This window comes from Dromaius novaehollandiae, chromosome 2 (genome assembly GCF_036370855.1).
Source record: "Dromaius novaehollandiae isolate bDroNov1 chromosome 2, bDroNov1.hap1, whole genome shotgun sequence".
Lineage (NCBI taxonomy): Eukaryota > Metazoa > Chordata > Aves > Casuariiformes > Dromaiidae > Dromaius > Dromaius novaehollandiae.
This window is the reverse complement of record NC_088099.1, coordinates 10394669-10418932: the sequence shown is the minus strand read 5'-3', so window position 1 is coordinate 10418932 and position 24264 is coordinate 10394669. Positions and strand designations below refer to the sequence as shown.

General features: G+C 36.9%; 1 protein-coding gene across 1 annotated transcript in view; it reads left to right on the top strand.

Annotated features, from left to right (window-relative positions):
• The window catches only part of LMBR1 (limb development membrane protein 1), a 72351-nt gene that overhangs the window by 26584 nt on the left and 21503 nt on the right, over positions 1-24264 (top strand). The window contains exons 6-8 of the mRNA XM_026102993.2: positions 20632-20758; positions 21205-21273; positions 23092-23156. Of these exons, the coding sequence (XP_025958778.1) occupies positions 20632-20758; positions 21205-21273; positions 23092-23156 (261 nt within the window). The remainder of the gene's footprint in view (positions 1-20631; positions 20759-21204; positions 21274-23091; positions 23157-24264) is intronic.

Below are 24264 nucleotides of genomic sequence, written 5' to 3'. Positions count from 1 at the left end.
CCAAAAATATATAGAGTAGGAAATGTTCCATTTTAGCAGGTAGCAATATGGAGAAGAATCTATAGCCAGCTTTATTTGCTTGTTCTCTTTGAAAGCAGAACTGCAAAGAAACTAAAATATTATTTGTGTTAATTTCTGTAAGTAACTGGTCTGATAACCATCTGAATTTTTTGAAGGAAGTGTGGATGTTCAAAACACAGATAGCTTACATTTGCTGGAAGAAGGGAAAAAAAAATGCACTGAATTAACAGTGAATTCCTGAAATGATCTTAGGCCTAAAGTCTTTAGTCTCTTAAGTAACAAGGTGTTACAGAAAATTGGAACTTGCAACTTAGTATTAGAATATCCTGTCTTGTTTTAATAAATTAAAGCTCTCAGGTCTTCATAAGAGGCAATGAGGTGTAAAAACAAACTTCACTAATGCAAAGGAAAGGTAGGATGTATAATATACAACCAATTAAAACCCTTAAAATTATTTACAACTACTACCAAGGGATGTTAAAACAAGAGAAGGCTGAATAAATGCACTAGAAATAAAGTAACAAGAAAGTATAGATTTGTTATTAGTAGAAAGAGTGATTGAATAGCAGATGACCCAGAGAAAACTAACAAGTTTGATTTGTAAGTTTTGTAGGTCTGTCTTCCAAACTTCGCAAAAAGGGCTTTATAATGAACAGATATTTGGTTAGTATTAATAATATGTGAAGAAAACTGTCTTAAATGGATAGAGAATGACTAAAAATATTTAGCTTAGTTGACTATATTCAAATCTATGGGGCTAACTGTGTTTCAGCAAAATATGGAACTTGGCAAAGCAGTTTCTGGCCCACTAGGAATTAGTAAAGAATTTGACTGGAGAAAATAAAATGTGTATCTGTCATTTCACTTTGGAAATATTTATAAATTACCTGGCTCTGCTAACAGGAAAATACCTAGGGATGATAATTAAACAATCCAAGGTAATAAACCACCAAGAACATTGTTATGCTTCCATATAACAATATGATGATAACTATAATAACATATGAACTAAAGAAAGGCAAGGAAAAAGAAATTACTGTAATGGGAGGCACAACAAAATGAAGTTCAAAGAGTAAATATCAAAGAACTCAAATTGGAATGGCTGTCTGGGGACCAATGCTACTACATGTTTTTAGTAATCTTTTATAATCTGAATGGTTACATTTTTGTTTTTAATGATAACATGTTTGAGGGAATTCAAGGTCCTTTGGATGACAGCATTAGAAAGCAAAAGATCTTGAGAAATGGCCTGGAATTAGGAAAATGAAATGCATTAAAGATGGCTGCAAAATGCTACTGATTCATTGGTGGATCAGAAATAACACGTAAATCAACAAGATGATGATTGGCATGGAAAGGAAAATGCAGCTTTTGGTTGCATTCATGAGTGTGGCATGAGGGTGTTTTTGTTTTTGGTAGAACTGGGGAAGCCTCAAAGGAAGTACTGAATCCAATTTTGGGTTTAGGCTTCTTGTAGATACTTGAGAAAATAGAAGAAAGCAATGAAAATGAGATACTTAAGTTTTCCTCTTGCAGTACTTTAACTGGGATAAAATAATGTGAAGAAATAGAGAATTTTTTCTATAGTCGAAGCTCCTGTTTAGGTAATGTAAGCTGAGCAATGTCAGAGTTGTCTTGCAGGACCTGGCCAAGATGCCTGTGTAAATACTTGTTTGGCTAGCCTGTTCTGAGCTCTTTGCTGCTGCACTGTTATATTTTATTGACTGAACTATAGAAGTATCGAGTTATTTCTGCATAGGTTTGGCTGACCAAGCTAATGGGCTCAAGTCTGAGTCTGGGTTTGGGCTAAGTGTTTTTCATACTACTATGTTTAACCCTATTTAGCTAGTTCAGCTGGAAGCCACTGTCCTCTTCCCTCTTCATGCACGTGCTGCCAGAGCTGGAAACCTTTCAGCAACTCAGTTTGTCCTTCTAGCTCTCAGGTGGAGGCTGCTCCGTTTTCCTTGAACTCTGAGGATGTAGCCACAGCTAACGTGAATCTCGTTAAAAACAAAACCACCACCAACATATCTGATCTTAGTGGAGGTCAAGACTGTGGGAGACGGTACAAGCAAAACTGTGGAGGGGGGGAGAAAAGGATTATTTTCCATTAAAACACTGTATACAATACTAGCAGTATATACCTTGACAGTGCGGAGTTCTTTTTTGTCTCAAACAGATGCATCATGTATCCTGGTTGTATTAAACCTCCACATACCTTGCAGCCCTCATAAAAATAACTTTGTTTTCAATATCAAAGTACCTTCTCTTCGGTAGTTTTTCCTTTAAAGTGCGAGTGACAAATGTCTCTTTCTGGACTAAATTTGTGGTTCAAGTTTTGTGAGGTCCCATACACCTTCCTTATGCCATTCTGTTCAAATTCTGATGCAGGTAAATGATTATTGTTGCAATAAATACAATAAATATTTTTTAAACAAATTGCATAACAGGGTGATTCGAATCTGGGAAAATTTGTTTCGTTGAACTAAGGGACATACGTAAGCTTTTCAGTTCTGTAATCCATGAAGAGTACTCCCCATGTATTTTACTCTCCTCAGATTTTGGCACATTGGTTATCTATTTCTCTTAACAGATAATTTTAAGACTGACTACCTTGTAGAATTGTGGTACTTTTGCAGATCATTTTGGTTTTGATTATACTTGTGCAGGTATAAATGAACAAACAAAAACTCCCCAGAAACCTAACTGCCATTCATCGCACCGGACTAACGGACTAGAGAGGTAGAGCATTGAAACGCTATGGCTGTTGGATGGCAAAATTGGTTTTTAGTAATCCCAGTTTAAAGGAACATACATATTTGACAAAACTTGCAGCATTTAATGAAAGAAGGATCCACTGTAAATGTGAAGGCATTCAGTGAAGAGGTTTGTCACAGGATGTGTGATCTTTAATCTTTCAGCTGGAAGTTGGATGCCTGGAATAGGGAAAACAGTTGACTCCTTGGTTCAAGATGTAGGTGAAAAGGCTGTTCCAGTGGAAGCGCTTAGGCAGGGTGTCTTAAATCTGTTGTAGAATGATCTTTATTATCATGGGGTGACTAGAGTCAAATTATCTGTTTGTAGGTGTTTATGTAAGAATTGCAGGTTGGATTTTAAGGTCTGAATTGAATGAATAAAAGGGATTCAGTTCTGAAAATGAATTAAACATTTTCCATTTTGTTAATGGATTTCTCTGAGCTTCACTTCTAACAGTAATGTTAGTCTTTATCCTGTATATGCCTGAAACCCAAGTTATTTATCCATATGTTTGAGTATTTATCATGGGTTATGCTTAAAATTGATTTTATCTATTTGCTATAATATGAACTTGTTGCAAGCTGTGATATTGCAGATAGTTCATAGGTTAGTTTTATGAGTTTTGTGTAATTTTTTTCCCCCGTGTTCCTTTATGGAAGTATTACCCGTGCTTTTTAAGTTCCATGAATCTGAATGGGTTTGATTAACCATCTTCCAGTTTACTATGGCTTTTTTTTCTTGCTTGCTAGTATACTTTCTAAATGGCACATGGCCCCTCTTATAGACTCCTTTTGATTCCTCAGGGCAACAGTTTAAAACAACCAAGCACTTGCATATTGCACAGAGGAGAGAAATACGGAAATTAGGCACTCACCATGGACGGATGCGGTGTTGTACTGAAAATCAAACTGACTGTCTGCCTAGTTTTTAATTAAAAGCACTATGTTAATTCAAAAAGGGCATTTTGGGCCTAAGGGGTTTGACTATGTCCTTTTAAAGAGCCTAAGATTGCTCTTCCTTGGTATAGTTTGTTTGTGCTGAATGGCACTTGCAAACTTCTATTATTAGGAAAATAACTGTAAGAGATGAAGTTGGTATACACATGTATGTGCATGCGCACATATGCACATATCTATATATACATACACACTTTTATGTGCATGCATGTGTGCATTAAAGTTTTTTCATGAATATGAAAGTAGTTGGAGTTCACTGTGGTATGTCATGCCTTGGCCACTGCTGTTATCTGAGCTATTGGAGTAGTCCAAAATAACTTTAATTTCTTGTATCAATACTAAGGCCTTTTTATATCTCTGAATTTGTTGTCTTTCTTTGAAGAGTCTGTGCATAAAGACATTTCTTGTTTAGATACTCTTTAAGTTCTTCATCCCTGGCCTTCAAAATTCTGTAGTATAATTATGAAACAAAGGTGTCAATCATGTTTCTTAATGTCAGAATTAACCTCATCTTTTATCCTTCTCTCCAAAGGAAAGCTGTGGTATTTGCAGTTGGGCATCTATAGTTCAGTGCTGACATTTACATGTGTGATAATAGACTGCACAGAAAATAGCATATATGCTGCTGTGTGCAGGAGGCAAGCATCTTTGAGGAGATAATTGCTCTACCTTTTCTTGACCTTAAAATATGCTTTCTCCTGATGTAACTTCAACCAAAATTTGTATTCGTTTGAAGCTGACAAAGATGAAGGTGTTTAGGAGTAATTCATTAGAAAATACAAACACAGTGAGTTTTACCACTGTGAGAAACTGGTATAACTAGGTATTGCATAATCACAAGTGTAGAGTTTTAAAAAGGCTTTATGAAGTATTTTACCTTAATACTGATCTTTGAACCTGAAGTCATGGCATAAAGTTTACCATGAGCGACAGCAACATCCTGACCAATTATCCAAATTATCCAGACATCCCAAAATGTTCAGAACACAACACACAGAGTCTGTGGATTAAGAGGTTAACTCCTGGAACATCAAAAGAAGTGCATGATAATAAAAACAAATAGTACAAAAATTTGAGGTAACTTCCTTGCTTAATTAATTAGGTAGACCAGGTGGAAGCGAAGAGGCCAGAGCTGGTGCTTGGAATGTCTATAAAGCTGAGCAACATGACAGCACAATGGAGGAGGAACAAAGATTTTTTTAATATACTTCTATCCTGTGTCACAGTTTGAAATTGTCCTGGTTTATGTCCCTTTTGGCAAACTTACATAAAAGTGACCCTGTACTGTATTTTATGACCAGATGACTTTTTTCCCAGTGGCTAATTTGTATCAGACCCCCATCTTAAAGAGACACAGAAATGAGTAGGAAGTCCAAGCCGGTTTGTCTCAATGAGCTTTCATTGCATGCTTTCATTATTTTTGCTCGTTTTTGCCACTGATCATCCATAAATTGTTGGAAATGAGTGATTAAGGAAGTGCTGCTTAGTGTTAGTGGCACATGCACATTCTTGGTATGTTTTTTGTGGGTGAGAGGAAATCGCGTACTGCACAAACAAAAAGGAAGACTCCTGCTGGGAACCTTTCAAGGAAATTTAACTTGCATAATGTTTTGATCTTGGTGTTTATTACAGAAAATAAGAGTAATATTTCACCGGCTATTGTTATGTGTCAGCTAGTCTCTCCCTTTGCTTGCCTTTCCTTGATACTTCTTCCCAAATTCTTATTGAGGCTTATTTTAATAAAAACATCACTTAAAAATGTAGCAGTTTATCCATACACTTAAGGCAGGTGAGATGGACCAGTGTTCAGAACAGTTTATTGCTTCGTGCTTGCTACTGTATAAAGAGGTTTGGCTGTCATGTCTGCAAAGTCCTGCCTGTGTTAGCAGTTGCAGCTTAGCCCTTGCAAGTTAAGCGCAATATGTAGGTTCCATTCCAAATATTGAAATATAGTGATTTGTGCTGATAAAGGCAGTTTTTTCTTTTCTCCTCCTCCTTCCCTCTTTCTTTACAATTTTTTAAAAATGTTTTGGGAATAAAATTTTGGGTGGAAGTAAAATGTTAGAGCTTTGCAAAAATGCAGTTACTGGCACTTTTAAAGAAACTTTTTTTTTTTTTTTGGCCAGAAATATAAACTATTGTAACTTGCTAAGTAGCCACAGTGTATAGATCTTCCACCCACTCAATGTATTAGTATTTTAAAATAGTGATGACTTTTCCTGGCCAGGTTACTGTATAATAAGACTGAACTCTGTTTAAGGCTGTAATTTTGTAATGCATTATGTTGTAGTTTGTAGTATTTTTAAATTCTAGGTAACTAAACATCATAATAAACATAGATAATTAGTAAAGCAGCCACTTTCTTTCTTGGTTGATCTGGAAATTCTGATTTCTGTATTTTCCCATAGATTGGGGGGGGGGGGGAGAAAGCAATACTCTGGAGTTTTGCTGTGTATACCAGTAGAACTCCGACTGAATGCAGGTATAGAATTCTGTAAAAATATATTGTTTTCTGCATGTTATGAAGCCAATGCGGGAAATCCATTTAAAAATCAAATTTGAAGTACTTCTTTCAAAAACTGTCTTGCTAATCTCAAGATATATTTCATGGAAAGTAACTTTTTCCATGAAACAGAAAAAGTGTAATAGTAGGGAAGGGGGCAGGCAGATCAATTCTAATACCAGCTTATCTTGAATTTAAAAATTTTCTATATTTGTCTTGATTTTTTTTTTTTCTGGAAAAGTGACTTGGATAGTCTAAGACTTGAACTTTGGGTGGAAACAGCATTTGACTTCATATTTTATGCCTGCCTGTACCTTTGACTGCATTACCCACAGGCCACTCTGAGCAATGGCTCACCAAATAGTCTTGAGGTACCCTGTTAGCAGTGTATGTTTATTTGGTATTTAAGCTCATATTTATTTGTCTATAAAATCATTCAGCATGAACTGAAACTTTAGTGCTCTGATCTCAGTGAAATGTTTACTAGTATGTAACTGAATTATTGTACATTATATTACAACCCATTTACTCATTCCATTAGTAATACCAGAGACAAGAGTTGTTTAATCAGTCACATCAAAGGCAGCTGTTTGGTTTTGTATTTTTGACATAAGCTAACATCTTAAGCTCAGATATGAGGTCCACTTCTTTAAACTGGAATCATTTAAAATGACACCACTTAAAATTTATTAGATTTTTGTTGTTGTTTAGAAGCAGATCCTGATTATTCTGAAGTTCTCATTTGGCAAGTAGCTTGAGCAGGGTCTCTTCCCCCGGTCTCTTCCCCCCCCCCCCCCTTAAAATAAAAGCATATTTAACTGACAGTTATACAAACCCATAATGTATTCTCTAAGATACAAGGTAGATAATGGTAAACTTTGTGTTTAAAAATAGTGTACATCTTGACTCTTAGTATGCTTTCTGCTTCCACTGAAGTCTTTGGAATAGTATGTACACAGCAAAATGTAGAATGTTTTTATGGTTTGTAACGTAGAAGACAGTTTAGGCACTTCTAATATTAAATGTAAGAAGAACTCATAAAATGGTAGGAAATGGAAGATGAGAAGGCTTTGCATACTTGTTAGCATGTCATGTTTACAAGTATAACATGTCTGAAAACATGTTAGAACTATAGTCTAAATTTTTAGACCCTGTATTTGCAGTTCCACACACACATACAAAAAAAAAAAAAAACCTTAAGGGTATATTTCAGCAAATTAGTCAGGAAAGAAAAAGTGAGTGTGTGGCCTGGCCTGCCTTTAAGGACCTGTGATTGGAATATGTAACTATACTGGAGATCTGTATGATAGGAGAATAGCTTTGTATATAAAAGGTTCACAGGGATTTCTGTGTTATTCTGTACCTTCAGAATGGCTATAATTAAGGCAAAATTCAGATTAATTTTTGTGTTCTCACTGTCTTTAATACATGTAGGTCAAGAAGGGGTTAGAAATGTTGCTTATATTAAAACCTCTGAGGAGGTTACCTCAGCATGTGCAAGTTGCATGGTTTCCTTGTTTAGACATTGAGGATTAAAGGCTTTGCAAGACTACAACCCGTATGCAAGCAATGTGCGTGCCTTCTTCAGGCTAGGGCCTAGTCTGATTTCAATAAGAGAGCAAGATAAATTCAAGAATGCGTGGCTACGACAGAGGAACTCGCAGCTATTGAGAAAGTATGGTGTGATTTTGGTTTTGTAGCTATTTAAATGTTTATTAAAACATCTTGCTTAACTTGGTTGTGGATGTTATATGCCAAAATATGTCCTTTTTATCCTACCATGAGGAGATCAACGTTTGTTGAAAATATATATATATTTTTATATATATATATATATATATATATATATATATATATATATATATATAAAAAATTAAAAAAACACACAGTTATTTTTTATATGTATATATCTGGGGATGGCTGAGGAGGAAAAGTGGATGATGGTGGTTGCGCACAATGGATCAAGATGTGATGAGATGTGATTTGGGCTTCGTTTTGCTGAAGTAGTTAAATGTCACTTGGTTGCTTCCATAAATTAGAATGTCCTTGCTTTTAAGGAGGCCTCAGTGTCTGTTACAGAATATAAGATGACAGCAGATAGACTGGTGGTATGGTTTACTCTTCGTAGCTTTTCTGTGATGCCTGCCCCTCTGCGACTTCACAGATGAACAATGATTCTGCTTCCTGGTGTAGTTCATGTGGTTGGGATTATGGTTCCTTTTTTTGATTAACTTCTTACATTTTGCTTTTCTAGCTACATGAATCAGGCTAGTCTGTATTCTTGCAAGACTCATCCATTTGAGCTATAAAAATTCATAGAATTACAAGATGAAAAAAGATTGTTAGTAATATTGGAGCAAAAATACTGTGCAAAGAGTCCCCAACACACTTAATGTTATTTCATAATGTAGTTTTCTGACCATTCCTTTGCTAGCATGCTGTGAGAAACTCTATTAAATGACTCTTGCATTTGAGTAGGTAGAGTCATCTGCAAAACTGATTAGTTTTAGAAGCTAATACTGGAGCGTTAGTTATTCCACCTCATCTGAGCCAGGAGGGAAATGCAGTGCTGAACTCTTGTGCTTTCCCCACTCCTACATGTTTTCTGAACTCATACATTTCAGACACTACAAAACTCTGCTGTATTTGGCATGTTTGTATTTTGTGGAATTTTGATAATTCTTTGCTAAAAGCTTTACCATAGCTGTAGCCCTGCAAACATATTAATATAATCCGTGAATATCTCTTCCCCACTGTTCTCTTAGTGAATGAATTTAGTGCTTTTTTTAAAGTTACAGTATTCTTCATTTTAGGCTAACTTACGGAGTTCTGTATCAGTAAAAATGGTTAAGTACATCAGTGCTAAAATAGAAAGATTTTTAGTATAGAATTGATAATTGGACCACCTGTGTACTTGCTATGTGGGCAATAGAAGTAAATTGAAAGCATTAAGGTCTAGAAATAACATAATCCCGAAGCAATTGAATTTTATCCTTGTTTCCTGGCTTTTTATGTAGCAAAGCATTTAACTTGGAATTGGTGGTATCTTTTTAATGATCTTAAAAAAAAAACAAAAAAACGAAAAAAACAAACAAAAAAACCCCTGTGAGATGTATTTCTTAACTTATTGTCTGAGGTTTACAGGACAATTCACTTAAATTTTTGCCCTCCTTTGGGAAGGGAGCAAGTATTCACGCATGTAAGATACCAAAAATGACTGATTCAGGGGGTGTGGAAGTCCCCTGTTTCAGTCAATGTAAGGAGGCAGATGCCTCCAAGAACTTAGCCTATGTGAAGCATCTAACTTTGACGTGCTGTGTGAACGTGCCCTCCCCTCCCTCTCAGTGCTTGGGTTTCTTTTATTAAATAGTAAGAAATGTTAAAATGAGCTGCTACTGTTTTATTTGAGCATGGCGACTTGTTTTATAAGCACGGCTGTTTTGTGTATCAGGAATACTTTATTAAAAAGGAACTTCCAGCAGTCTGTGGCTTTGGCCAATCCCTAGGACTGTGCTTTCTTCATCTCCTTATTCATCTGTGCAGGGGGCTGGTAATAGAGATTGACATGCTGAAAAAAACTCCAGGCTTCTATTCCAGAACTTCGTTAGTGACCTGTGTGCTGCTAAGGGTCACTTGCCTTGGCGAACTGGTCTTGCAGTTTCTTTTCTTTTTCCCCTGCCAGAAACACTGTCACAAATTCCAAGTCTTTTCTTTCTTAACATAACACTTCTGGTTTACTTATTTTAATCTTCTGTCAGGCCACAAAAGATGGAAAATATCTGTTTATCTTCTTATCACTCCAGTCTAACAGGAAAGATTCCTTCTGATCTGAAAGTAAGTGGTTGGAGGGAGCCTCATTGTGTCAGAAAACCCACAGCTCCTGGGTTGTAGTAGGTGGCTTTGGAAAGTCTGGGAAACTTGAAGTAGGCGGAGGGAGTGGTGTGTGTGAGAGCTGATCAGTGAGGGCTGAGCTACAGCTAATGGAAAGCCAGAGGAAGGTGGTGAGGAAAGGGGGAGCGTTGTGACAGTCATAACTTTCCTATGTGCGCCCTTGTGCTTCTTCCTTCCCCTCTCCCCAGAGGGTTTGGATTGCACGTTACTTTTACTCGTGTGTCAACAGATCATCTGCATTTGCCCTTCTTAAGAAGAGTTTTGATGTAAGCCCTTTGTAGCGGTTTTGGTAAAATAAGCAAGGGCTGCCTGCTGCTGCGAGGTAGTTGCATTGCATCTGCTGGCTGTAGGCTGTAACTGTTTTCTTCCAGCTAGTAGGTATTGCCCCTCTTCCCCTGATATTCATTCTCTGTTGCTTTTTCTTACTTTAAGAAACTGGAATGACTTTTGTTATAAAAATTTTGAGGGAATAATCTGTAATCATAATCTGTGTCACTGGAGTCCATCCTGGATGGGTAAATAGATCCTAGGAACAAAAGTGAGAAAGAATTGTTCTCCATCCTGACAGCTTGGATGCTCATCTGCAAGGGGTATGGCTTGGGTCTTGGGTTATTGCGGTGAGTTACTCGCATTCGGTGGTGTCAACAGGAAAGCTTGACAGATCTGCATCCTGGAATATACTATAACGCATTGTTTGGGATACTCTTCTGGGATGTAGTAGAGAGGTTGTAGGTTTTCTTTGGCAGATTGAGTGACCCCAGTGGGTGTGCTGCCTTCTGAATAGATATCCTCTTCAATCTGCTAAGTGAAGGCGTCTTTGTCTCGCGCTCCAGTTCTGTGAGTTATGTCCTACATTTGCTTTGTTTATCTTGGAGATCCCTGAAAACAAGGGCTCTATGTCAAACTAAGTTAACTTTGTTTGGTCTCTTACTAAAATTAAATGCAATTTGATCAAAACTGATTTTCCAATGTGGCAGGCAAATCAACAAATTTAGTTATTTGCGTCGCACTCATGCTTGTTGGTTTGTGGTTCTTAGCCAATACTGAAAGATCTTATTTTTTCATATCAAGTTCGTTCTTTTTGCTTTTTCCTCCTGGATTCTGTTTCTCTTTGAAAATCCTGGATTTTGTTAATTACAATGTGTCAATAAATTATTTCAGCTGTCTCCTTTTGCTGATGGTTGACTCATTAGGATTTCTTACCTCCATTCCATTAACAGAATGGTAACCACTGTGTGTGAAATCATTTGGGAAAAGATGCTACAAAAAATTCAGCTCATTTGCGCCCAGTCCTTACCAAATTATGAGCCTCAATTTCATTTCAGTTAGATTACACTATGCTAATAAATTCCCCATGCAGGTTATTTTTAACATTTCACATTAAGCACTCTTTATAAGCCTTTAGTTCTGTCCAGCTATACCCGCACTGTCTCATGATCCTAAAGGTTGCAGTGTGATCTGATAGCTTGTTGGATGAATATGCCAGCCACTACGTTTTATAACTGATTACTCCTTTACAATTAGAGACTTTTAAAGCCTAAAATTGAATAAGCTCATTGTCAGCTCAGCACTGAAACGGGAACTGTATTGCGTAACTTGCTTGGAAAGCTTTGTGAGTATGAATTTTAAGATTTGCGTTGTGTGGAAAATGTATACAAACTTTAAAAATATATTTGGCATGCTGTGCAGAAGAGTGTTCATTTTAAAGATTAAAATCTCCAGAGGCCAAAAAGATTCTATGCTTATGAAAGGCAGCGTGGGAGAAGGTGTAATCATTGGTTAGTCAGAAGTCTTTGGTTCTCGCACAGGCAAGGAAGCTTTTTCTTCTGGTTACTTGACTCTGACTCCTGAATATGCTATTTCTTAATGGAAGTTCTTAGTTTGCTCTGTGATAGTTCTGAGACATTGGCTCTACGCTTTTAAAATGTATTCTCAAGACTACAGGTCCTGGTTTTGAGTCAGTAATTTGCACTAGTTAAGGGTTTCCTCTTGTAAGGTAATGACCCCTTGACCAATATCAATAAGCTAAATTTAATGTTTCCTTGTTACCTGATGGAGAATGATACTACTTTATTTATTTATTAAGAAAAGTGCTCCTGCACTGTCTCCTGAATATAAGTCAGAACAAAGATTACTGAAAACAAAGATTGCTCAAAGTAATGTTACTGACTTGGGCACAGGATGCTTTTGAAGTTCATGTTTTTGCTAACACTAGCAAACTGAGAAAGGCATGCATCAGGTGCTAAAAACAGAAGTTTATGTTAATATGCAGCCTGTGCCAAAACTCTGATAACAGCACTAAAAAAGAACTAGAGTTAAAGCAGGTATTTATCTGTTACAGATGTTAGCATGTGTGTGTGTTGCAGTCAGAATGTCTCACTGAACAAATCTTAAGGTTACCAAGACTCCTTTTTGTCACAGGAAAACAATAGGCTTCATATTTATTTTAAATGTGCCGTGATTGCAGAAATGTTTCCCAGGCTTTCCTGATGGGTCAGGGCATAGTGTAAAAAGTAATGTTTACCTACCTTACAAGAGGTCAAGATGTCCAAGCAGAACTATGTTTAAATATTCAGCACCATAGAAACATTGTTAGGACTCTGTTTTTGAGTAACACATTGTAATTTTTACTTCATTGATAGTATTTTCTGATGTGTGTTTTGGTCTGTACAATGTGCAACCAAATTAAAGTGTGAAGTTAACAAAAATCCATGTGTTGTGTATTTTGGTAACACCGTTGGTATTATCATTTGGTCATACAAAAAATGTCTGTTATGGGAGTAAATCATCAATTAAAACAAAGCTCAGGGTAAATACTATTCGTACATATTTTGTGTTGAAATCCTTGTTATGTAAATTAATGCTTAAACTATTGGAAAAAAATATTTGTGTTTATAAGCACAACTGGAAGAGCAAAGATTAGCAAAAAAAAAAAAAAAAAAGAATTTCTTGATTGCTTTGATTTTTGTAATCACCCTTTCATGAAAAGTAAAAACTTGTGAATTTCTGGCATAGGGTTGTACTACTGCTGGGAAGATGCACCAATGTTTTCCCTGGGCAGATGATGCCTATTTTACCACAGCTATGCAAGAATGGCAGTTGTCAGAGATGTCCTTTACAGCCTTTCCAGATTTTGTCTGTGACTCTTAATGGAGAGATGAGCAGTCAGCAGTTTTCCCCCCTATGTGAGAAACTATCTTCTGATTCATGGTAGTGATGAAAGAGGTCTATGCTAACTGCTAGTTACACAAAACATCTGGAGCCTGTTGGACAATCAGTGTGCAGAACAAGGTCTTTACTTGCTACCTATGTTAACTTATTGGCAAAACATTTTGTATTATTACATTTATACCATCCAAAATAGTTACAGAATTTAAAATGCAAAAAAAGGAATCCCCCCCCCTTATTGTCTCCATTATCAGGAAATCTCCCTCTCCCTTACTGAAAAGCTGTAAGAAACTACCACCAAACTTCAGTTCCCTTTATAAACTGAAAACCAGCCTCTAGGTGTTAAGTGTGAGCACACTTAATGTGAAGCATGTCTTAATATGTTGCAATTGGCATAATAGTAATCCTATTTAACACAGATTTACTTGGGAGGAGAAATGGTTTTCTCAGTAATTATACTTCTTGGCTTTCTTGTATGATATGTCATCCCTTCAGGACAGTTAATTTGGTTGCCATTTGTACTTCATTGGGTTTTCCAGCTGAAGAATTACCTTTTTTAGCCAAGTGCTATTTTATAATATATTTTGAATATTTATTATCCAGGATGACTTCTTTCCTGTTATGATTAACACAGAAAACAAGTATGGTAAACTCTTGGTGATGCCTTCCAGAATTGCAACTAAAAATTTGTCAGAACACTTCTAGAGTAATTTAAATACCTCTTGCTAAAACTTGGCATTTCTGGAAACACGAACCCTTAGGCTGACTTCTACAAGCAGTATAAGTAGCTCAGGATTAAGCAATATAACAACTTCTGAATGCCTCAGCAGTTGATCTTTTTGAAGAAGTGGAGGTCTGAGAGTTGGGTATCTCCAAGGCCTTACAAACCACAAGATTCTTAGAATGTGTCCTTAGGAGGGCTTTTATTTGTAGGCATGCCTTGAAAGCCTGAAATGCTCTTTTTGTTCATCTTTTGTTTTTGTTATCTTTCCTCATTAGTGTACACAGAAGATGACAGATATTACTATGCTTCTGGCAAGTTCCAGGCTGCTGGGATTGATGTGTTAAATGTCTTTTCTTTAACAAAACATTTCACTTAGTTAAGCGCATGCTTTAAGGAACTAGATGAATTTTGGAAATGTGCTGTGAGGGGAAAAATGCAGGTGAGCTGCTAAGTCTGGACTGTGAAACTTCAAATGAAATTTGAAAAGAGGGGGTGTCGTGTCAATCTTTTCTCCAATTTTCTTAATAAACAGTTTATTTGCTATTTCTATCAGAGTATAGTAATTAGTTTCTAAAAGTGTCTGTTGACAAAGTAGTGTTTTCCATCTCTGCATGCGAGGCTGTGTGTGTGTGTGTGTGTGTGAGACTGCCTAGATGTGTGTGTGTGTGTGTGTGTGTGTGTGTGTGTGAGACTGCCTAGATGTTGCCAAACTTCTGCCTTCCTGCTGACACAGAACCATGCAGGTAGCTCACTTTCAGTGGTCTGGTTTGCTTTACATATAATCTGAAACTTACTTCAGGAAATTACAAGCTGTTTGATGTATTTTGGTTTCCTGTTTAGCACTTACTGAAGAGCAACTTATATGCTTGTAGTGTTGGAAACGATGACATGTTTTGTCAGGTGTCTTCATGGATAAGAACTCTAAAGTTAGCCTACTACAGCTAAAATCGCTGTCCAGCGAGAGAAATGCCACCTTCCTTAAAATTGTGGTTCACTGTTTAAAGGGTGGCCTCAACTACACCCATGCTGGGGACAAAATTCCTCTCATTTTTTGTGCCTACAGAAGAAATATATATACAACTGAAATACCAAAGATCAGGTGGTTCTTCCTAACACTTCTAATCCTCTCTTCTAATTCACATTATTGCTGTCCCTTTTCCTTTCACTCTGTTTTGCTTCCACTTCATCTTCCTCCTTTTTTACTGTTTTATAGCCTTCCCTGTTCTCTGCAGATCCCTGGGGAGCAGGAGCAGCACCTACAACAGTGAGGAACCTTTCTGAACTCCTTCTCTATAGCAGAATATCTTCTCTGTACATGTCATGCTTGCTTTTTGAGATTTGCCTGGAGTGTCTGAAGAAGTAACTGTGGTCCATATTCCTTCATCATTTACTTTGAGGACTGTATCTCCTGACTGACAAATGGTCTTTCTGATCCCAGGTTTTATTTCAGCTGAGCTTTTTAAAAGGTCCTCCTCTTTCATTTCTCTTCCACGTTTCACTTGTACACACAGATGTAAGGTGAAGTCACAGCAGTATTTCTATACACAGCAAAGCAGATATGAAGAAGTACCACTGTAACATAAAAGGAAATGGGGAATGGAGAAACATAACTTCAAGCTCAACTACATTTTGTGGTTTTCTTCTGGATATCTGATATTTGTAAGAGGGTAAAAAATATTTTAAAATGGTGGTGTGCCTTTTTGTTACTTCTCCAACTTAGTCAATGTGCCAGCAGCTAATTGGCCAAGAGAAGGCAAGTGATTTGACCTCCTTAGACCTGATGTGCTAATAGAAGTACTGCAGTGACACAGCTTGTCTTGCTGAAAGTAAAGCAAGTGCATTGCCTTCCTAGCCCATCCTAGCCCATCTTCTTTCTTTTGCAATCGTCTTATCACCACATTTTTAATACAAACTAAGATGAGGATGGAAGGGAGTGTATTTCATTTAAGGCTATGGTTGTTCATCTTGGAGGTTTACAGCATGAGAGTAGCATGTAGGGCTGTGTGGTTAATGCAGTACTAAACTGGAGTTTGTTATTTGAATTGATAGTGATGTCAAGATTGTCTGTATGCCTCTCCATAAGCTGTGTGTGGATATTCATAACTTGTTTCCATGTGCGTCTCTTGAATTTTTTAAAATACTAGAATACAGAATAAATGCAAAATAAAATCTGTATTCTCATTTGTGTAAATATCTTCTTAGCTCTTTACTGTGTAATCTACATTTGCTTTGGTGATAAATCCCTCCTCCTAAAACACTGCAAGTTGAACTGCATTAAATAATTCATAAAATAGTGAATCAGTTATATATATTCTGCTTTTAACAAAAGTCACCTTAGGACTGAATTAGTACTTTTGTTATCAGTTGCACATTTCTAAGTTGCAATCTAGACCAACTTCCTGAAAAACGTGATGTGAGTTGGCTGGTTGTGTACTGCTTGCTTTCCTCGTTCTTTACCTATCAGAACCATTAGGAAAGGAAAATTAAATGAATGAAGAACTGGACAACTTCATTTTCTTTTTTTGAAAGCAATATGGAAAGCTAAAAATATGCCTCATCTTACCATTCTTCTTCCTTGTAATAAGTTTCCATAGGCATGTGAAGCAGTGATGACTAGGAGTTCACGAGACAGTTTCTCCTGACTAAAGAGTTAAACTCTGTAAAAGGTGACTGTTCCCTCTGCTCCCTCACCTCTCTCTCTCTCCCACCCCTACATGCATTTATTATATTGTGGCAAGCATTTGAAGGAGTTTTCTGGGTTGGTCATCTCACTTGTGTGGTAAAGGTTTTTTGTTTCCAGTTGCACACCAAGGAGAACAAATCAAAGCGCTTTTTCCACTGTGATTCAAATGTAGTTACTCTTTGACTTTAAGATTTGGTGCTGTATGACTGTTTTTCCTTGTGTAGTTGGAATGCTAAATTAGTCTGGCATACCTACACTGCGTGTTTTTCCGTATCCTCCTCGTTCATTAACTGTCCTTGAGTCAGATAGGGTGTAGACTGTACATCAAGAATAAATGTGCTCTTACAAGCTGGTTTGCAGTTCCCAGTTTTAGACAGGACTCTTGCTGTCTTTTGAACAGTTTAATGATTGTTATGTAAGTTACATATTCTTTCAGTGAGAAGGTCTAGTATAGAAGAATTCGGTATGAATATACACTCTGATGTGAAATCTCTTGTTTTAGATGGGATTGGTGCAAGACTGCAGACTCAAATTTAATACACTTCACCCAAAAATTTTGTGAAGAGTAAATGAGTTCAGAAGGTGCCACAAGTATTGGGTGAAATAGAAGTGACTATATCCTTTGTGGAAAATAGGCTGTGATATTTTGTTTGCCTTAGAAATCTGAGTGATATAATAGGGCTGTGGGAGAGAAGAAAAATGAAATGCCTGAAAGAAGTGTTAAGCAAAAAAGAAAAATCAGTGAAGATGTTTTTGCTCAGAAAACAGAATTTAATAGTGAATGTCAAGGTTTGTTTGCATAGCTTTGCCTTCACTGAAATAAAATGAAATGTTATGCAGCTTTTGCTTGAATTGATTTTTTTCACTGTTCCCAAAGTCAGGAATGTAGTTCTTTCCTTGTTCTCAAATTAGTGATGTTAGTGATTATAACGTTCATGCTTTAAACTTATGAGGTATAATTATGCAAAACTACCCATACAAAAAAAAAAAAAACCCTTCAACAAATAAAAATGAGGAAGCGTGTGCTGAGGCTCACTGCTCAATAAGGCCCTTTTCTGTAAGGGGGAAGAACTCTGTAGGTTAGTGATAGCAGTTATTTGACAGATGTACTAATGCGTGCAAGTGTGGACAGATATGCCTGAAACACTGATGTTTTAATAGGACACAGTGTTGTGGGAGCCTATTTGAGATTAATTGTTTATATTCTTAAGCATCTCAAAAAAGGTACCTGGACAATTACCAGGTAATCATTAGTGCTTATCCTAGAATGTTTCTATCTGGTCATTCAAAATATTCTTTAAATGATCATCAATGTGTGCAGAAATCATACTGTGTGCAGAAAATGTCTGGAGTTTCTGCATAATACAAAAATTCTTTCCTTGGAGCGCACAGTTAGTCCTACTTTTTACTGCAAACATCAGACTCTTCAATACTGTTGATGTATTGTGTGTGATGATAGATTTAGCCAGTGAGAACAAAAGATTGATCTAATTTTCTGATAATTGGATTATTCAAAGTAGTTTGGAAACAAAATTGCTAGTGGGGAAGACTCGTTAGGCAGGTAACTTGCTTTTCCTAGAGTTTGTGTCGATAATACTTTTGGACAAATACAGTGGTCACCTCAGAAGGCTCACTCTGACTGTCTCACTATTTTGGAAAGGTATTACTTATTTTTGCTAATCTTCTGTTTTCAGAGAACAATTTTCCTTAAAAATGAGCGGGGGGGGGGGGGGCGGAGGAGAAAAGACTTGCATTTGGCAGTCTCCATTGCAGTGTAGTTCTTGTTTCTTCTTTTGGACAGTTATATTCCTCCTCACCTGAAGGAGGAGGATTTGATGTTCTAGGCTCCACGTGAAAGGAAGTATTTTCCAGGTTTGCCAGGAAGGATCTGTTGCTGTGTGTTACTGTGAAAGTTGAACAAATCTCGGCCACTCTCAGGCTTCATGTGTCTGATAGAAAGGAAGTAAGGAATCAGCTTTCTGTGGCCAAGGCTTTCAGAAAACCAGGAGGCAGATTTGTGCTCTCCTCTGCCTGGGAGAGGAAAGGAGATGTCAGGGTTTTTGGAAGGTTTGAAGCAGGACTCTCTCCTTGAACATTTTTATATTCTTCTAATCTTGTGGGTTTCTTCCTTCATAAAATGAAGGCTCTATATCAATGCTCAGTACTCCTTCAAAGAGAAGGACAGATGCCAGATAAATGTAGCTTTAACAAATTTTATTTTATGCACCTCTTACGGTGATATCACTAAGTTTTATATAGCTCTTTTTGAAATCAGTGAGAAATTTGTAATTTTAAACAACAAGGTTTGGACTGTAATCTGTTTCCTGATAACTTATTGCTCAGGTTCAAAGCTCTTAACATACAGCTATTTAATGTTTTTAATCTTCAAATATATATATTTGGCTTAGAAGCTCACCTTCAAAATAACTCATGGAAGACCGAAAGCCAGTTGGAGTGCTATAATTTTTTTTTTTTAACTTTTTAGCAACTTCTAAGCCATGCTTATTATATGAAATACATTCTAGCAATAAATACGCATCTTGTCTGTACAACCTTTAATTTGAAATTTGGTGTTGGAGAGCCTTTATGGAGCTTGACTTGATCTGCCCAGTTAACCTTTAGGGAGAATTTTGTGAAGTTCTTTGTCTCCTTTTTCCTTCCTTCTGTCTTAGCTGTTCTGCAGAGGATTGACTGAGAGAGCAGTTGGCATGTTATAGGAAATAAGTGCATGTGACTGGGGTGTCTGAAGGTTCCATTCATGTTTGGATGCTGGGGTTATGAAGAGAGCCTAATTTTCAGGGTAAATGCCATGTAAAGATTATCCTCTTGTTTTAAGCAGTGAGGGAAGAGGTGGTAAAGTAGGCAAGAGGAAATAAAGTGAAGCAAATTTTTTGTTTTTAACTACAAAGTAGATTTTTTTTCAGTTGAATGTGCAGAAGTTGGGGTGAACCTGTGTGACAAACAAGAGACTGGGTTTGTGGAGGTGTATACTGAAAATCCAAGAAAAATACAGGTCAAATAATTATATGAAAAGCAATCAGATGTTCCATTAATGGTAAGGATGTCTGAAGAAAGTGTCCTAACCGTACTAGTACTATTATGTCCCAACAGTATGTTAGTAACATAATTAGTAACAAATATGTTTTTGTGTATGTTTAGATTTGTGATTGTGACACTGTGCTATTTGTGTTGTGATGTTTTAAGACTAGTGAGCAGATGCTGGAATGTAACCTTATAGACCTATGATTTTTGTGTCATAAGTGAGACCTGCTTCATTTGTTCTGGAGCACAGAAAGATGGGCTGTAGTGGATGCGACCGCCGCAGCAGTATGTGGGTGGACTGTTACTGAGCAGTACTCTAACCATACGCTTGAGGGCTCTGTAGACTGTGAGGAGTGGTGCAGAAGCAATTTCAGCTGAAGAATGTATTTTAAGTAAATTGGTGCATTGTACCTATGCAGGGTTTTATACTTGCTGGGCTATTTGCTATAATTGGCTTTCCATTCCCTTGATTGGAATTATAGATAAAAATTTGCTAATCCACTTTCTTTGCTGAAAGTATTAGAAAAGTAATCCATCTTTTAAAAATGCTCAAGCAAAATCATACAGTATAAAGAATTTTTTATGGAATAATGAGATTAATGAGGACTGTGAGGTGTATGTAATTTAAAACCGTTTTCTGTGGTTTTAAGGGGAAAAACGCAATCTGGGTACTATAAAGCCATAAATACTACTTTTTCTTTTTTATATACATGGAGGGATGAATTTTAAATGTGCATTATATTATGCCTTTTGTATATAAAATATACGTGAGTATATATTTTGGTATAAGGAATAGCTATTTATTTGTGGTTTTTCTTATGTATGAAAATATTTGATTTCAAAGTTCTTTGCCTTCTTTCCTCCCTCTCCCGTCTTCTGCCCGCAGGGAATCAGAGCACGCATTTTGGAAACTCTCGTAATGCTTATTCTTCTTGCACTGCTTATCCTTGGAATCGTATGGGTTGCTTCGGCTCTCATAGACAATGATGCTGCCAGTATGGAGTCTTTGTATGGTATGGAACTTGGAATTAAACACAAACATGGACACAAGCATGTGCGCGCACACATGCGCATTTAATTATGGAAGTCGATGTTTTTGGTTAAATATGTTTCTAGTAAATCCAATGCCAGTTCTGCACAGGTTGAGAAGATGTATCAGTTTGGTTAATATAGTTGTTTTCCGTTCAGTGTTTTTGTGTGTTAATCTTTTTTTTTCTTAGCCTGCTGAGAAATTCTATGCTCTTGTGGACAAGCTGTTGTATATCTATGTTAAAAACAAGTTACTTAAATGGGAATAGTACTAGGGGATTTAGTTGCCTGCAGACTTACAAACTGAGTAAATCTTAGCTTATACTTCAGAATACAACCTTCAATCTTGGAGGAGAAAGCTTAAGGAAAGAAGTTATTTCATTTGTGTTTGTGGCATAAGCTAAGGCTGTGCTCCATACTGTCTTTACAGATCTCTGGGAATTCTACCTCCCATATTTGTATTCCTGTATATCACTGATGGGATGCTTGTTACTTCTGTGTAAGTATTCTCCTAATTCTTCCGAAAGATGAACGTTGGCAGTTGTTGTTTTTAAGAGTAAAGAACTCTGGTTTTCATTCTGAAAGATAATTTTTTAAAGGTGGAAAACACTATTTTTATTTTTCATTCTTAAGCTTAAATTTCAGTAGAAACACGTTGCATTAAATTTGGGTTCTGAAGTTGGTGAAACAACCTTACCTTACCTTACACTCTGAGTTTTTGAGGCACTTAAACACATCACTCAATCACTTTAGTTTGTAGGGTTTTTTTAAGGCAGGTATTTGAAAAGTAGGGATACCATTCTGCAGAGGCAGAAGTTTTTAAATGAAATGTCTGGAATTGTAGGAGGTCAGTAGCGGGAAGGGAAATTATTCTAGAGCATTTAGTTTGTCCTTCTATATTCAGTCAACTTTTTTTTTTTTTTTTTTTTTTTTAATTGAGAATGATCCTGTATAGGCAGAAGTTTGAACACAGTACAGTGAGGTTTCATAATGACAAAACTGGTAGCTGGCTAGTCTGGATGTCAGTTATGTGACTATGCAAAACAAACATGGTAAAGGAATAATCTTATACCAGCTGGTCCTGGACACAGAGCTCACTCATACCTGTTTGGAGGGATAGGATAGACGAATGGAAGGCTCCAAATCCCAATTGCAGTTTCAGTTCCCGCTTTTGAATCATCTCTATGAAGTGCTGAAAGGGGGACAGAAGGTCTCCCTTTCTAGGTTATCATGGTATAACTTACTAGGCTGTCACTATGGAGAATGGGTGGGAAATCATAGTTTATAAGATATTTACATAAAACTAGGCAGATAAATCTTGAAGGTATTGCCCCCAGAGACCTCAGTAAGTTTTGTTAGGTTCTCTGAATGTGGAGGTTCCAGCATCCTCTTTAAGGGAGGGAGGGGAAAAAAAGTCAATGTTCTCATCTCTGCTGTTACAAATTCCTCCCATATCCTACAGGCTTCAGTACTTGAAGGCTGTTCTTCCTAAACTGTTGATACTGGAGAATTATTAGTAAAAATCGTGGTTTGTGAGCCTTTCTCCCAATATGTGCTATGCCTGGAAATGCTCTCATTTAATGCATGCTACTATCAAAAAAGGCCACTTCTTATTTCATTTTAAAAAAAGTAAGTAGCTTAAAAACCAATAGCCAAGTTTATCAATTGAAGTTGCTGTGTAAGTTTTATACTGAAACAGCTTCAGGATCTTTTCGTAACACTATCGCTACATCTGTATTGATACATTAAATGCATGGGAGGTCATCGCTGGCACTGATTCATCCACATCCCTGTACTGCTGTTCCCAGAAGGAGGAGACAGTGTGCGTATTGCCCTAGTGTCAGTGGTTCCTGGGCTGTGAGAGCTGCAGAGCTGCACCTGGGAATTGTTTGGGAAGGTCCCTACTGGCCCAGGGCAAAATCGTGCCAGGGATAGTTCTAGCAATTTACTGGTGTAGACAACCAAATCTTACTGCCCAGGAATGTTTCCCTTGCACTGCTGCATTCACGAGTGTAGACGTCGCCTCTGGTGCCACAAGCTTTGAATAAATAATTACCTAAGCAAGTTCAGATATCTGATTATTTGCTGTTCTGTGATGACCAAAAAAAATTCAGTTGTGTTATCTGAGAAGTGCTTGTCTTGTTCAGAATGCATACAGTAGCAGTAAGTTTTAAAGTATGGATTGGAGTTCGAATCCCTCAAAAGTCTCTTGAAAACTGTGCTCAGTTATATGTGAACTAGCACATTCAATGTGCAAAAAAAAAGAAAAATCTTGGACTTACAAATTGTTCTTTTCCATGTTGTCTTTGCTTTGCAGTATGCACACCAGTGGGGCTTTCACGGATGTTTACAGTAATGGGCCAGTTGCTGGTGAAGCCAACAGTAAGTGTTGCATAATTCTGCCCTCATGTGCTATCCATTAGGAGGTACAGTAGCATAATCACATTAAAGGGTGTCTCTTGCTTTTTTTCTCCTTCCTTCCCTTTCAGAATGTGTGTACTTCTACATAATTCTCTCCTCAGGTCACCTGAGTTTCTATAGTCAGTACTTACACACATGCTTAAATTTTTTTATAGAACAGAAGACTGTCTTTACAGAAAAAAGTTTTACTAGTATAGACTTTCTCTAGTTTACCAAGTTTTACAACTGTTACTAGTATTAACACTTATTTCCAGTATTGTCTACTATGTCTAAGTCTTGCAGGTGCCCAAGAGGTTTGTTTTTGTTCTAAGTTCAGCAGCTGAAGATAAGACCAAACTAAAGCTAGAGGATGAGAAGGGAACTCCTTATGTCCTTAATGACATTAGCCTTGCTGTAGGTTCTTGATGTCTCCAAGAACTTCAGTGTAGATACCATACTGTTCTTGTAGGGACCTCCATGTGAGGGCAGGAAAGGTTTGTACGGTGCACAAATGCTCTGGCCTTGCTGTCATGTTTCCTAGCTTGTATTTATTGAAATCTGGATGTGTCTAGGTCTTACATCCCTTCCCTATATTTTCAAACTTGAACAGACTAAGGAAAACATAGGTAGCAAAGGATTTACATATAAGCTTTAAAGTCAAAGCACTTGATTATACTAAGGTAGACCGACTTTATGTATTTTGCTCTTAGCTTCCAATAGCAACGTATGTAGCTTGAAATATTGGCTTGTATCAAAAATTGCTTTTGAATTTACTTTTGCAAAATCTGTAGTTATTTTTGTTTAAATCAAACTGAATAAGGTTGATACGTTCTTAATCTTTTTCTAATGCAGAATAATTTGAACGTAGGTCAGATGTCCTGTCCCTTCCCCTGTTCCCCAGATGTCTTTAGATTGAGATTGAATGTACAATTTTAGCCTAAAACAAAAACTTAACAAAGTTTACAGTAAAGAAATAGTTCTACAATAGAACTGAATAATCTCCTCTGGAGTTCATTCTTGTATCAATGTTGTAAAGCAGTGGAATATATATTGAAAATAAGTGTTATTGAAACAAAACAAACTTGTTTCT